At 42.4% G+C, this 16,032-nt stretch overlaps 1 protein-coding gene across 7 annotated transcripts in view; it reads right to left on the bottom strand.

The window, feature by feature from the left end:
* The window catches only part of SULF2 (sulfatase 2), a 265,789-nt gene that overhangs the window by 8,856 nt on the left and 240,901 nt on the right, over positions 1 to 16,032 (bottom strand). For all 7 annotated transcript variants that reach the window (XM_083446839.1, XM_083446841.1, XM_083446838.1 and 4 more), the window contains 3 exons: positions 11,437 to 11,644; positions 3,303 to 3,546; positions 2,124 to 2,220 (listed from right to left, as the gene is read on the bottom strand). In XM_083446839.1, the coding sequence (XP_083302965.1) occupies positions 2,124 to 2,220; positions 3,303 to 3,546; positions 11,437 to 11,644 (549 nt within the window). The remainder of the gene's footprint in view (positions 1 to 2,123; positions 2,221 to 3,302; positions 3,547 to 11,436; positions 11,645 to 16,032) is intronic.

Here is a 16,032-nt window from a genome sequence, read left to right as displayed (position 1 = left end):
AGCCAGGGGTGTCCAAACTTTTCCCAAAGAGGGCCAGATTTGATGCAGTGAACATGCATGAGGGCCGACCAAAGTTGTTGACCTTTTTTTAACTGACACACGGACCAGATTACGCCCCCAAAACGGACTTTGGACATGCCTGGTTTAAAGTGGTACAATACTGCTTTAATTGTATAGTGCAGATGGGTTCTCAGTCTCTTGTTGCACTTTCACCCCTCTTTGAAAAACCAAGAGATTTAAGCTGCTGTACCAAATTTTCCTCTCTAGCCAGAAGCCAAGCTTGACAGCTGCATCCTTCAGTCTGTTAAGTGACGGACATTTGGAACTGCAGAAGAAATAAGAGCAATTTCTAGCTAGCTATTAGCTTGAATTGGCAATTGCTTTCCCTCAGGAAGATCATCGTACTTGCATCATTGCCCTGCGGAGGGGAGAGCTGCATTTCTATGATTTGCAAGAAACCTTCCTAATCCTCAAAAGATGCAATATGTCAGGCACTAAGTAGGCAAACTAACACTAGCTCTTACAGTAATTTGTTGAAAATGTTGGAATAGATTGGGAGTCTCTTTAAAGACAAGGGCTGATGGTCATGTTTTTTCTTTGCCTTGTTTTAAAAAGATAAGAACAGGCACGAGGCTATGCCTATGTCTGAAGTTGTAATGAGAGAAGTATCTTGTCTCTCATTACAGAGTGATGGGGCTACACAAGTTCTTATTAGTTATTTATTACATTTATATCTCACCTTTCCTCCAAGGAGCTCAAGGTGGCATACATAGTTCTGCCTTCCCCTCCATTTTATTCTCCCAACAACCCTGTAAGGCAGATGTTAGGCTGAGAGACTGTGACTGGCCCAAGGTCATCAAGTGTGCTTCATGGTTTAGTGAGGACCAGAACCCTGGTCTCCCAGGTCCTAGTCTGACACCCTAACCACTACACCACACTGGATCTAGACATGGCAGAGCACACATTTTGGGGCGTAAGGTCCCTGTTTGAACTGTGGGAACTCCAATTAAACTGCAGGGATAGGAAATATTTTAGAAAGCTACTGCTAGGCAGAATACACGGCACTGGTTTAGAATAAATCTTTAGTCTGAATGCAAAGGTTGCAGGAGGGGAGAGATCAGAAAGAAGAGGATGTGTTCATACATTTTTCTGCACCCTCTTGGGGTGGCATTTATGCTGATTATATTATAGGGATGTTGCTCTCTAAACATTTTTAACAGAAACACAAGGTGGGTTTCCTCATTTTTGCATGATAATATTGAATGTGTCTCTGCTATTTCTAAGCACGATACAACCTTCCTTTTCATTTTCCATGGTTGATTACTTCTATTTTCAAAATGGCTGTCATTGATTTTCTAACACTGGGCATATCGGTCAATACTGTTCAGAAATCACTACGACAACGATTCAGATCAAAAGCCCTTCCATGGACCAAGGGAAACCCTTAGGTGCATCCCTTTTACAAAAATACACTCAACAAAGTGGTAAACCACCATGCACAAAACAGTGAGAAAAGCTATAATGTATTTCAAAGGAATTTCTGTATAGCAGCAACAATTTCTCTTGGCAGGAAGGAGCTACCAGTCTCTGCCTTCGAAGGCGAAACTGTCTGCAGACTCTGACCTGGAGATGATGGGAAAGTGTGTGTGTGGGGGGGGGGATATACTGTCAAGACTATCCATCTTCATTTGCTGCATTTGCTTAAAAATAAAACAGATCAATTAACACAGTGAAGAGGCTTAGCACCTGGTCTCATTCTACCAAACATTTCAAGAGACCAGCAGCATCCATTGCCTCTAAACATTTTACAGCTGACCAAGCGGCACTCACTCAAAAGCTGACAGCTGTCCAGTTACTGCTTCCCCTTGATACCTTTGATCATGCTGCCACCCTTTGTTAAAAAGAATGCGGACAGCGCACAATTTAGAAGAGGTAGATTCTCGGGGGCTGGAACCTACAACCTTGTCAGGCAAGTCCGCCTGAGATATTATGCAAAGTCTGGCTAAGGGTCTGCAGCCTCCCAGTTTTGTTAAGGCATCAAGATTTGCTAGTGTCTAGGAATGCAAATTCAAGTGGCGTTTCCCGTGTGTGCCAGCATATATGCAGCTGTCAAAACCACTCACCTCATGGTCTATATGAAGCTTATGGTCCTTCCAAGCTTGCAGTGATTTGTACAGATCTGTGTCACACTGAACAGTGTCATTCTCTAAGATGTAACATCTGGGAAGAGGGAAAAAAGGTCACTGGACTGGCCAGCAGAGCAACGACTGGAAAAGGCAACATACCATAGCTGTCAACTTTCAGATTTGAAAATAAGGGGTCAGCAGCCTCACCTGTTCCGGGGACAGTCTACGGGATATCTAATAATCCGGGATAGCAGCGGGAAGCGGCAATGGAATAAGGGAATTTCCCGCAAAAAAAGGGAAGGTTGACAGCTATGCAACATACTTACTCTAGAAGAAAGCATCAAGCTCATGAACAGGGGTGCAAAATGGCCCCCCAAAGGTGACATACAGCATTTTGACCATTGTTAAGATGTGTATGTGTTAAGAAGCATCGCAATCTATTTTATAATCCCTTCCCCCACTTTGGAAACAGGAGCTGCAATCAAGCCATTCTTTTAGCCCTTTGAATTCACAATGTTGTCCTTAATGGGCATACATTCTAGTATTTCAGTGTCCGTGATAGAGTTTCCACTACATAGTAGCTTATATTTCCCAATCATCTTGAAAACTGATTTGAGAGTTAAATTGGACAGATGTGGTCCTCAACATGCCCATAAACTCTCTTGGATTAGAGCAGCGGGTAAAATTTAACACCCTGCTCTTTCATTTGTTCCATCAGCAGAAACATTTCAGCTTGCCAGATGGAACTATCCCCCCTTCTCCTCCTGCTTTCTGTTCTGGGGACTCTCCCATAGCTATTTTTTGGGGGGTGGGGGAAGCCCCATTGTGCAAGCAGAAGACCTTGTTCAGGGCCTGGTTAGGTGAATTCTGCCCACTGTCTTGTATTTTGCATTTCACTTTTAAAAATAAAATAAAATGTATAAACAACTTGATCAAAATGTTCTCCAAGCAGCGTACTAATAAAAAGAAAATAGGTGAAATCCCCAAAATAATTAAAAACAAATCTCTACACTCTGAACAAACTACACTTCACAGGATGCTTTAGGAGAAGCCATGACTGTTTAAACAGGTTTAATAGTGCTTTAAATGCACAGTGCAGATGGGGCCTTGCCACTCTACAAAGTGGCACATGTACTGCTGTAATGGTAATTTCAACTATGCTTCAGTAGGACTTACCTATGTGTCACTTTTATTAAGTTAGGGGCTGCATTCTCCAAAATGCTGCCTGTTCCACTGTATTCCTCCACATCCTTATCATCGTCTTCTCCTTCAGCATCTTTATCATATTTGTTCTTAGCTGTGATATTTCTGGGTAAGACGGGCTGGTAGCCGTCCTCCAAATCCAAGTTGTACACCTCTCCATCAAGCTCAACAGCTACCGAACGAATTGAGCGACTCCGAGTATAGCTTGCCTTGTATTCTGTGGAAAGGAGGACAGAACAGAGCTTGCCTTTCTCTGTCTTAATACAGCATATGTGGGTTTGACATGCAGGAAAGTGCTTGGAAAACTGACTCAGAGGTTAAGTCAGAAATGGCCAAGTTTTCTGATCCTGGGGAACACACTAATTCTTCAGATTGCAGTCTGGTTCCAGAGGTAAGAGACCAGCCCTTGCAGATGTGGTCAGGTTTTATCATAAAATCAGCACTGCTGTGGAAGTCTTAGAGATTATGGGGCACATGCCATTCAGTATGCTCAGGACATCACATGAAAATCAACATGGAAATATGGAAACATCTCTCTTATCCTACAACTCCAGCAAACAACGTTGTCTTCCTTACAAGTAAAACTCATCTATCTCCTACCACAGTAATATTTGACAGGGTTGACAGAAGCCAGACAATTGCTTTAGTGGGCAAGAGCAGGGTTTCTCAAACTTGGGTCTCCAGCTGTTTTTGGACTACAACTCCCATCATCCCTAGCTAGCAGAACCAGTGATCGAGGATGATGGGAATTTTAGTCCAAAAACAGCTGGAGACCCAAATTTAGGAAACCCTGGGCTAGATGCCCACAAGATGTCTGTTGGACCTCCCAGGCTGAGATTATCTTTCTGCTGGTGTGGGATTAGACAAACCTCTAGGTTGCATTTTTATACACAACCAGTATCAGTCCATTAGTTAAAGTACTGGAATCAGTTAAGTCCCACCTTTGCTATGGAATCATCCTGAGGACTTGAGCAAACCTCTCGCCCGCCAAATTTCCCACCTGCAATTTGAGAATAATAAACCCTAAGTAGGTTCCCATGAGAAAGCAAAAATAAAGATGGGCAAGAGCTTTGTAAAATTGTGTTATATATATGAGTATCAACAGCAGGAAGAACAGCAGCAGCAGCATAAGCAGTAGTATATTGGGTGTGTATGGATTTTTAAAAACAGAATGTTTTCTATGCGTCTTCTTCTTTGGCAATCCATCATGGCCAAATAAGATTGTCTTGCATGAACACGGTCTTAACGGTGTGCCCCTAAGTGACTGTGGAGGCCAGTTCTGGATCCACATGTCCTTCCACAGTGGGGACATAAGAACTGAGAAACAGTTTCTACGCAAATGCAATTCTGGTTCTAAATGCAGCATAAGGGGTCTCTATAGTATAGTGTATTTTAAAATGGGGTTTCAGAGTTTTTAGGGGTTTTTGAATGTTTTATGTAGCTTTTCAATTTCATTGTTCTGCATGGGACAATGACAATAAAGATATTGTATCGTATATGCTGATCATGGTGAGGATTTGCCAAACATGCCTTTGTTTCTCTGCATGAAATAATTCTGTAAAGAATTTCTGTCTAATAATTTACTTACAGCCACGAGGTGGCAGTAGACACCCAGAATACTGAAAGGAAGATATGAGAATTATGTCCGTTGCCAACAACTTATGCCAAATAACAACTGTCTCTTTAAGAACCCTTTTGGGAATTGCTGGTGGCCTTTCCTTAAAATTTCCTCAGATACAGAATCCTTAACTTTCCCCATGGAGACAAATCAGAGACACACCTGAGTTAAAGAACATGGTTTTCTCATTTATCCTCTCTACCTGGTCTCTCTCGATTTCAACTCCATTCTAAAAAATCAAGCAGGTTTTAAACTTCCTATCTTTAAGCTCTAGGTCCAGGGCCATGATTCAATATTCCTCTGCTGCTTGTATTTCCTCTCCCATTCAGACAAGCAAACTTCCTAAGTAAAGCTCCGCATAGTCTGGGCTGCAAAAGCTCTTTCCTCTGGGCACAGAAAGCCCAATCAACTCAGCAGGGTTGAATACTGCTGGGCTACCCTTGCAAGCTCACAGCAAGGCTGTGTCAGCTTACACCTCTCTTAACAAAAGAGTTGTGTGGTTTAATAGCAGAGCCATCTGCTTTGCGTGCAGAAGATACCAGGTTCAATCCCTGGCATTTCCAGGCAGGGCTGGGAGAAACCAGTTTGAAATTCTGGAGACCTGCTGCCAATCAGTATAAAGATGAACCAGTGGGCTGTGTCAGTATCGTGAAGTTTGCTGTGGTCACACTCCTGATCAATAGCTGTTGCTGGCATTGTTTTAGGGCAGGGATCAGCAACCTTTTTCAGCAGGGGGCCGGTCCACCATTCCTCAGACCATGTGTTGGGCTGCGCTATATTTTTGGGGGGGCGAAATGATCAAATTCCTATGCCCCACAAATAACCCAGAGATGCATTTTAAATAAAAGGACACATTCTCCTCATGTAAAAACACCCTGATTCCTGGACCGTCCACAGACCAGATTGAGAAGGCGATTGGGCTGCATCTGGCCCCCAGGCCTTAAGTTGCCTACCCCGTTTTAGGGGGAAAGGCAAAGCAAAATGACATCAGAGTGGCTGGAGTAACCCAGTATATTGGACATTACGAAGGTGGAGGGAAAAGTTTGACATACCTTTTCAGTGTTGGCCCCTCTCATTTTTAGTAATGTTTAATTTGACTCTCGCCAGATGGCTTTGCACAAGCTACTCTTTCCCAGTCTCCATCACCCTCCCTTTATCAGCAGCACTGAGATAATATTACTACTACTACTACTACTAATAATAATAATAATACTGACCTACCTTTAAGGATTATGCCAAGGCCTACTGAAGGGAGTATATGAGAAATGCTACATAAATACAAACTTATATCTGAAGTACTTATTATCGCAATTATTTCAACCCCTGTCCTAATTACTCCTCACACTGAATCATCATTTCGCACTGTTTTCAGCACACTGAGCTGATGAGTTCACTTGAGCTTTTTCACCACCTGGGACTCAGGCTTTCCACCTGAGGTTCAGCCAGGTGAATCATAGCTCAAGGGGGAGAAATAGGTTCTAATTTATGGAACATTTGACTAAAATGTGGGAACTCCCTTCCTTTTCAATACATAGAGGAAGTCCCAAGGAGCTACACCCAAATAGTTATAAGAAACAAAGGGAGGCTTTCTTAGCAAGAACCAACTTCCTTTTGTTGTTGACCTTCTTCTCTGTATGCATGAGCTGCCAATTTTTCTTTTCTTCCAAATATACTGAACAAATTGTTATTTTTTTAAAAAAAACATCCAACAACCAATGGGAGATACATGTGTAAATATTTGTACAAGTTGAATGGAGGAGAGGGTATTTGAATATATATATATATTTAAATGATGGCTTCATTTTCAGCTTCAAACAGCTATGAATGCCTATATCTAAGCTAGAAGAAGAAGAGTAGTAGTAGTAGTAGCAGCAGTAGTTTGGATTTGATATCCCACCTTTCACTCCCCTTCAGCAGTCTCAAAGCGGCTAACATTCTCCTTTCCCTTCCTCCCCCACAACAAATACTCTGTGAGGTGAGTGGGGCTGAGAGACTCCAGAGAAGTGTGACTAGCCCAAGGTCACCCAGCAGCTGCATGTGGAGGAGCGGAGACGCGAACCCGGTTCCCCAGATTATAAGACTACTGCTCTTAACCACTACACCACACTGGTTAGTTGGTAAATCCAACTGGCTTTTGGGTCCCTTTTGAGATCCAGGAGCCAATGTATTTCTTTCTTTCTCTGTCTTTTACTGTCATTTGGTCATCTGTGGGGAACCTCTGGTTCTCCAGATGTTGCTGAACTGTGACATCCATCAGCTCTAGAAAGCATGGCAAGTGGCATGGGATGATGGGCATTGATGTTCCAGAAACACCTGGAGGGCCAAAGGTTCCCCACACCTGCATCAGGCTGACTCCCTCACAAGCCAATAGTGTAGTAGCAAAACAGGGAGATGAACTGTTGTTTCTGTGTTGTGTGATGAGATTCCAGGAACAACACCTGGAATAATTACAATAATTGCAGTGGAAAAGGAGGCAATGCTTTATAAGGAAAAGATAAACTTTGCATCTTGCACAAGCATGAGCAGCATTCAGGTTGCTATTAACTGTTCTTTAAGTACTCATCATTCACACCTGATTACTAGAATGCACATGCCAAGCCAATTGCTTGTATCTCAGAACATGGGTAAATGATGGTTCTCTCAGGAAAAAGCAGAGGGACTGAAATGAATCCCACAGTTTCCTTATCCTAGGATTTCCCCCACAACATTATTTCTGCATAAAGCAGAAAGGTTTGAATATCTGATGAACAATGGAAGAGCCGTCCCATTTCTTACCACTGAATGACTAGGTTGGACTAAGCAGTGGACACTTCATAACTATTATAATTTATTTATTCATTTTTTAAAAAAACTAAATTAAAAAACAGCTCTTCTACACACCGCAAAAATTAACATATTAGCAGAAGTCGGCCATACCTCATGCCTTCAACATAACTTATTCTCAGTAAATATTGAAACATCATAGTTCCCTCCAAAGAAGAAAAATTACTTCCATATGTTGTTATTCCAAATCACATTAATTTGACTAAGCACTAGTCAATAATTAATTAACCACCCACCCAATCAAATAGTCAGCAGTGTTGACTGTTCTCCGGAAGCTAGTTTAAGCTTTCTCCCGGTGCTGATGAAAATCCCAACATTCCTGGAACTAGAAAAAGTTTGTGGCCCGCAAAACCTCTGCCCCACCCCCCAAAAACACAACAACAACAATTTGCTATTGGTAGTAGTTTGCTTTTAAAAAATAATAATAAAAATAAAATCTGGCCACTATTATTCTTGTTATAAAATTTCTATCCTGCCCTCCTTAAGTAGCCACAACCAGGTAGCAGAAACAATCCAATTAAAAATAAGATGAAAACATGTCCCATGGTGCTCTGCTGTCCTGCTGCTGTGTTTCTGCAGGTATAACTATGTGGTGTGCATATCTGACAAATGTGTGTGTGCTAAAGGAGCAGCAACGGGCCGTTAACATGTCGCCCTCCAAGAGTTGGCCAATCTCGAATGAGGCTTTCGGGGCTGAAAATATCAACCCTCCTTGTTGTACGACAAACCAATGAACTACTGTGCATTTACTGCATGAACGAAATATTGTTTGGAAAGGCCCTTGGGTTTCTGACACCTGTAAGCTGAGATAACCACATGGTTAACTGGAGTGTTGTGAGGATTTGGAAAGGTTGCAATAAATTATTTGCCTATGCTTGATCTGTGTAAAGTACCATAAGTGATGATATTCTGCCCCACTTAAGTGTAACTTTTTAGGTATACTCTGCCTCCCACTTTAAGCGTAACTTTGTCAAATTAAGTGCCTCCTGATTCTCCAGAAGTCGCTAGTGAGTCCATGCAACTGTGCTCACTGTTCCAGGGTGTCTTCGTTCAAGAACAAGTTAATTGAACTACAGCTCAAGCATTATTTAAAGATTATCTGTAGTACCACAAATTCCAAGCAGCAAGAGTAGCTGGCGATTTCACCTGAGAACCAATGATTTTATTCACCTAAAAATTAGCTTAGCAGTTACTAATCAGCTTGCAAGGCAAATATAAAGGAAGAAAATCAATTTAAACTCCCTGTTTGAAGCTTGTGCCAGGTCATTACCGAGAAAGCCTAATCTGCTGAATAATTAAGGCTCTGCATTTGTGGAGCGAGGTGAAGGAAACTTTACAGACGAATAATAATTCTGAGCTGCTGTTTTGGCTCTTTTAATCTATAATTAGACTATGCACTTCAAATATAGATATTAACCTGACTCAAGTTTAAAAGGAGAGCCTGTGGAATAGGCTAAGTCAAAAAAGCACCTGGGCTTTGACAAGGAAAGTCATTCTCTTTGGGAGGCAACTCTGGTTCAATGTCAACGGCGGCACCTGTCGTTCAACCCGAGAAGAGAATACTACAAGCAAGCAGCTTTGAGAACAAGCAAGTCCACCCAACGTAATTAATGATGCTGTAACACCCATGCTCTGCTTGCTTGTTCTCCCATCAGCACACAGAGGGGAAAGTGGGGACAAGTTCCCTGGCATCATGTCCCTTGCCAGCCCTGCCTTCTGCACATTAGTTGAAGAGATCTGAAAGAGGGAACTGCTCTAAGGCTCTTGATCATGCACTATTCTAAATAGTGCAGTGAGCCCATTCACAAAGAACAGGCTCTGTGCTACAGACCTTCCTGAATGAGAGCTGGGCCATGTCAGGCACAGCTAGGATGATCTCCATGTTGGTGGAAGCAGGACCAGAGGAATAAACCATTTCTACACATGTCGCTTTGGGTTACCTCTTGGATGCGCAGCTGCACTTGGAAGGCTATTATTCTGTTGCTCAAAAGGAACTTGACCTCACAGGACTAGAATGACCTGTGCAGCCTGCAAAGTAGATCCCCAAGTCAGCTTTTGTGCAGCCTGCCAGCTGCTGCTGTACTGCTACTTTTGAAGCAGGCACAACAAGCATTTGGGTGTGACCTCAGTTGTGCTCGTCACAGCCCAGAAGTAACGTTGGGCTTCTAATTAACTCCGGGGTTTTCTTTAATTTTATTTAAAGCTTGGCAAATGCTTGGAAATTATCCCACGCTCTTTCATACTTATCTGATCATACTTTTCTTTCCTATTGGATTTTAACTTTAGTTTGTTCTGAACGTCATACTGTGTTTTGGTTACTGTAAGGTGTCTTGAATTTGATGGGAAGTTTGGGCTAAAGACTTTCAAATAAACACACAATATATATATAACAGACATGTAAATTTGAAATGTGGTTTTAAAAGTTGAGCAAGGTTCACATAGGTATTTGAAGTGCATGAACAATTCTGGGCCAGGATACCTAAAGGACTTTCTCCTTCCATGCAAGCCTGCCTACCAAATACCGTATTTTTTGCTCTATAGGACGTACCCGACCATAGGATGCACTGTCTTTTAGAGGGAGAGAACAAGAAAAAAAAAATCTCCCCCTCCCTGGAATGGAGCCCCTTCCATTTCTCCTCCCGCTTGGCTGAAGGGGCGCTGCGCATCTCTCCCTCTCTGCTGAAGCCAGGACAGTCTTGCTCTCCCGGCTTCAGCCTCCGGAGCGCAGCGGGACCTCCTGCTGTGTTCCAGAGGCTTCAGGCAGCTATCCCTGAAGCCTGGAGAGAGAGAGGGGTCAGTGCGCACTGACCCCTCTTGTTCTCCAGGCTTCAGCGAAAGCAACGCGAAGCCTCCAGAGCGCGGAGGGAGTGCTCTTTCTGTGCTTCGGAGGCTTTGTTTTGCTATCGCTGAAGCCAAGGAGCCTGCATTCGCTCCACAGGATGCACACACATTTCCCCTTAATTTTTGGAGGGGGAAAAGTACGTGCTATAGAGCAAAAAATACGGTAGGTTCTCCTTGGCAGCACAGGTGCAGCTGGTAAAGACATTGGAGCCTTCTCAGTGGCTGCACTTCGTTGTGCAACTCCCTGTTCAATGAGGCTCATCTCGCCACCCCTTCCAGTTTTGATGGCCTTCGGCAATTTTGCAAAGACCTTCCCTTTCTGGGCAGGGTCTTGGCCAGTCAAGTTTAAGCTCCATTGCACTTGTATTCTTCCATTTTAACTTCTAATATTTCTTATTGTTGAGATGTCATTTCTGATTTTTCAATATGTCATAAGCTACCTTAAGCACTTTATTTAAAAATATGGGATTTGAATGAATACACCCCCCACCCCTCTACTCCAGTCGTACCTTAGAAGTTGAACGTAATCTGTTCCGGAAGTCCATTTGACTTCCAAAACATTCGGAAACCAAAGTGTGGCTTCTGATTGGCTTCAGGAAGCTCCTGCAGCCAATCAGAACCTGCAGAAGCCCCATTGGACATTTGGCTTCCAATAATAGTTTGCAAACCAGAACAGTCACTTCTGGGTTTGCGGCATTTAAGAGCCAAAACGTTCGAGAACTAAGCTGTTCAAAAACCAAGCTACGACTGTGTGTGTAGTTTAATTATTCAGGTCAGGTTTTTCTCCACCATGCAAAGAGACAAGAAACATGACCGTTTACTTACTCTTCTTGGAGAAGAGCTTCTTTCGCCGCCCGATGGGGCTCAGCTTGTATTCGTTCTCCTCGCAGTAGCAGTCCTCACTGTTCCTGCTGTAGTACTTGGGCATGAGGTTGGAGACGCCTTTGCTGCTTCCTGGAGCTGTAAGGCTGGCCATCCCTTTGCATTTGTGCAGCTTGAGCCTCCCGCTGGCATCTTCCATGCACTGCCATTTCTGAAACGGAAGGGAAATGTTCCCAAAATGGCATGATAGAGGCAAATGTTCTTCTACGTTCTTTGGACACTCAAAGTTGGTTGGTAGTATTCTCAGAAGATCAAATCACAATTATCTGACCCATAGCAGATGTTGTTAATTTGACAGAAACATGATAGTGGTGTAAAGAGCTACGGGGTGTGTGTGTCACATTTGGCAACCAATGCGCCCCCTTGGCTTTCAGATTGTCCATGGATAGATGAGTCTAAAAAGCCAGGGACACAAATTTTCACGGCCCTCCAGTGACTATGATGGCTCATTTACCAGAGGCTTCAAAGTTGGTTGGTAGTTAGAATCAAGTATACCAGGCATAGGCAACCCTCGGCCCTCCAGATGTTTTGGCCTACAACTCCCATGATCCCTAGCTAACAGGACCAGTGGTCAGGGATGATGGGCATTGTAGTCCAAAACATCTGGAGGGCTGAAGGTTGCCTATGCCTGAAGTATACATTTCCAGACTTTTATACATAAATAAAAGGACATTTTATCAATTTTCCAAAGACTAAAAATAATGTTGCATGTCCAGGTTTAACCAACTCATCGAAATGCAACACTGAATATTGTCTTGTGAAATATTATGCATGTTTACTCAAAAGCAACATCCACTGTATTTACGGGCCTGACTTCCTAGTAAGTGTGTTCTGGTTTGATGCCTTAGTGTGAAACTCTGTATCTACTTTTCTGAGAGTAAAGTCTACTGAACTCGGTAGGAAGTACTTTTCAGTAGACATTATTATTTTGTTAAAGTCCCCCTTCCTCAATCAAGACAGTTGTTGATAGCTCATATTCCTATGCCTTGGTGATATGAAGGAGAAGTGAAAATCTCCCCATTTCAGCTGCTATGAAAACTTGGGATATGCTTAAAAGATACTTAAATCCATCAATATCTGCAATGGGTTTTTTAGTTAAAATGAAATGTTAAACATAGAAAGTAATCTGAAATTTTAGGTATGAAGTGGTTAAGACTTTTAAGGTGCTTTAAAACATTGACGCTGTATGAGATTTAATGAATTTAAGAGGGACTTCAGTGGTCAGAATTTGCAACATCCAATATTTTCAACTGAGAAGTTACATGAACAGTGAAATCACAAACTTTAACGAGCATCTCTGCCTGAAATTGATTATTATCAGTACAAGTTCAAAAGGATTGTTAACAACTATTCCAGCTAATTGTGACAGAGGCAATACAGAGTGGAAATAAATTTAAAGCATGATGTGAAATGAAGCCAGGTTCAACAAGCATGGAAACAGATTGAATTGTGGTGGTAGTGTCGTTTTTAAGTAGAGCAACAAATTCTATTTGTAATATTAAAAGCTTTTAAGATAATGCTGCTACTGAACATTAAACAAGACGAACAAGATAAATAAGTCCAATATTGTTTTCAAATATAAGACAAGGAGATGGAGGTTGTTTCTAAAGTACCTAGCTTCCATATCATCTAGGTTTTTATAGACAAGACCAGCTCCTTAGTTTGTGGCCAAGAAGCTACAATGAACCACTATGAACTCGCACTCTAAACCCCTATATAACTGGCGCCTGATGGTCCATCTCTTTAAAACAAGCTAGTGTCTTCATTCTGCATCAACAGCAGTCTGTGAACTGTCTTCAAGGGCAAAGAAGTAGCAGAAGTAAAGTCTTACACTCCCAAAGACAACATGGACCTAGCACTGAAGGCACAGATACACAAACAGAATTCACATAAGTATCAGTGGACGCAGAATGCTGATTGGTGCTTGGGGGGGGGGAGAAAATTGGGTGGTGGTGGTGGAGGAATATCATGGTGGATGAAGGAGGGCAGAACCAACTGACTGAAACACAGGCGCTCTCTTAACTGCAACTTTTTGTTGCAGATCCATCTTGCTTCCTGAAGAAAAGATTGTCTGTAGGTGATACACATCAAATGGACAACTACTGAGTGGAATCAAGGAAAAATCTTGATGGGAAGGGCAATAATGACCATGTCTGTGCTTTCTTCTTTCATCCAAGTCTGTTGCTATTTAACCTCTGAAGATGATTTTTTTTGGGGGGGGGGGGGGAAAGTTCTTGTGATTGGATTCAATAAACTAAATATGCAATGAAACAGACATATTTCAGTTTTAAATATTAAAGGCTGTCTCTGTTGGTGTTCCAAGTTATGCTGTAGTCTAAAAATATTACCCTCTGGATCCCAATTATTCTGTTACAAATTTCTGGATTTATGACTCTGTACCGTTGGGAAGGATTTTCCAAACTTCTTGTTCTTGTTTTCTGAAGACAGGGACACAGCTCTTACTTGAAGCAACTGTTTACAGCTGGTCATGGCTTTGAGCTAAAGTGAGACTGCATACGATTTCTTTAATTAAAGCAAAACATTTTTTATTTTATTTTTTGGCAACAGCTTTCCCCTGCTACCTTTTAGTTGCGAAGAATAAATATATTTTTTCTGCTGCCAGCTCTTGCTGAAACTGGTGGGGGGACGGGGACTGTATTTTGAAAAAGAAAAAAGAATGAATTCCTATGTCACACAAATAACCCAGAGATGCATTTTAAATAAAAGCACACATTCTACGCATGTAAAAACACCAAGCAGGCCCCATAAATAACCCAGAGATGCATTTTAAATAAAAGGACACATTCTACTCATGTAAAAACACGCTAATTCCGGAACATCCGCGGGCCGGATTTAGAAGGCGATTGGGCTGGATCCGGCCCCCGGGCCTTAGTTTACCTGCCCATGCCCTATTATAATCAATATGCCATCAATTCAAATTGCTGCTTTTAACTTATAAAGCCTTTTAAATAGCTTATGAACCCCCATATGAACCAACCCAGGCTGCGAAATCATCATCTGAGGCCCTTCTTTGTGTACCTCCTCCATGAGCGGCCTGGAGGATGGCAACACAAGAATGGGCCTTTTCTGTTGTGGCTCCTCGTTTGTAGAATGCTTTCCCCAGGAAATCATATACCTATAGGTACCAAGTGAAAACATTCCTCTTCTCCTAGGCCTTTGACTAATTAAAGAACCTATGGCCTTTTAAACTGGGGGAAGGGGTGGTGTTGTTGTTTCTGTGTGTTTTTATACTGTGATCCTCAGATGAAGAGTGATATAGAAATTCATAAACGAGCTACAATGGCTTCTAAGTATAAAATCCTTTATAAAATATGAACATAAGAAGTTCCCTGCTTGATCAGGCCACAGGTCCACCTAATTCAGCATCCTGTTCCCACAGTAGCCAACCAGATGCCTAAGCGAAGCCCACAACATGTCCTGAGTTGCAACAGCATGCTCATCTTCTGTGGTTTCCAGCAACTAATATTCAGAGTCACACTGCCTCTTCACATAATTAAAATAAACAATGAAACAAGGCTGAAATGTTGATGGAAAAGATTGAGGTGCAGGCAGATGACATGAAAGCACTTCAGGTACCTGAATGGTTGCCCTATTGGCAAGAACAATGGTTTTCCCCTTTGCCACACTGGAAGAGATATGTTCTAGTGGGGTAGATTTTGGCTGAATGTTGGAAGAAGCTTCTTGACAGTAAGAGAAGATCAACAATGGAACAAGTTACCTAGAGAGTTTGTGGGCTCTTTCTTCCTGGAAATCTATAAACAAAAGCTGGAGAGCAATAGGCTCTAACTTGTCATTTCCTGCACTGGTTTCATTAAATGGTCTACAAGCCCCTCATCCCCATCACAGCTTGATGAGTCAATGAAGTAGACGCAAGAAAAACTACCCTCCATGCCCCTACAACAATGTTTTGTCTCTGCCTTAGTTTGAATCTGTAGACACTCAACTTTTGTGAGAAAGTAGTTAGCACTCAGGGATGCGGGTGGGTAAAAGCCTCAGCGCCTAGGGCTTGCCGATCGAAAGGTCGGCGGTTCGAATCCCCGCGGCGGGGTGCGCTCCCATTGTTCAGTCCCAGCGCCTGCCAACCTAGCAGTTCGAAAGCACAAAGTGCAAGTAGATAAATAGGGACCGCTTACTAGCGGGAAGGTAAACAGCGTTTCCGTGTGCGGCTCTGGCTCACGGAATAAAATCAATCAGAATCAAGGAAGAAGTCTAAATCGTTTCTGCAATCAAAGAGATTTTTCAAAGTGCCTCTAGTGTGATGGTATCAATTTCTGAATAGGAACAGTGCAGTACTGAACATGTGCCACATGCCTCTCCCAAAAGTGCCAATTAATATATGCAAAATAGCTATGGCCCTTCTTGAAGTATTTTACAGACTGTGCCAGTTTTGTCACCTGCACGAGAGCCCCAGTAAATTCCTACTATATTACCCTATAAAGCATGCAAGTCAAAGGTCTCAGTCATTTCTGCTGTGTCATGCATGAAGAATTCCTATATAGTAGAGGAAAATCACAAAAC

Source organism: Podarcis tiliguerta (genome assembly GCF_965153285.1).
Source record: "Podarcis tiliguerta genome assembly, chromosome: 6".
Lineage (NCBI taxonomy): Eukaryota > Metazoa > Chordata > Lepidosauria > Squamata > Lacertidae > Podarcis > Podarcis tiliguerta.
This window is presented reverse-complemented; position numbering and strand designations above follow the sequence as displayed.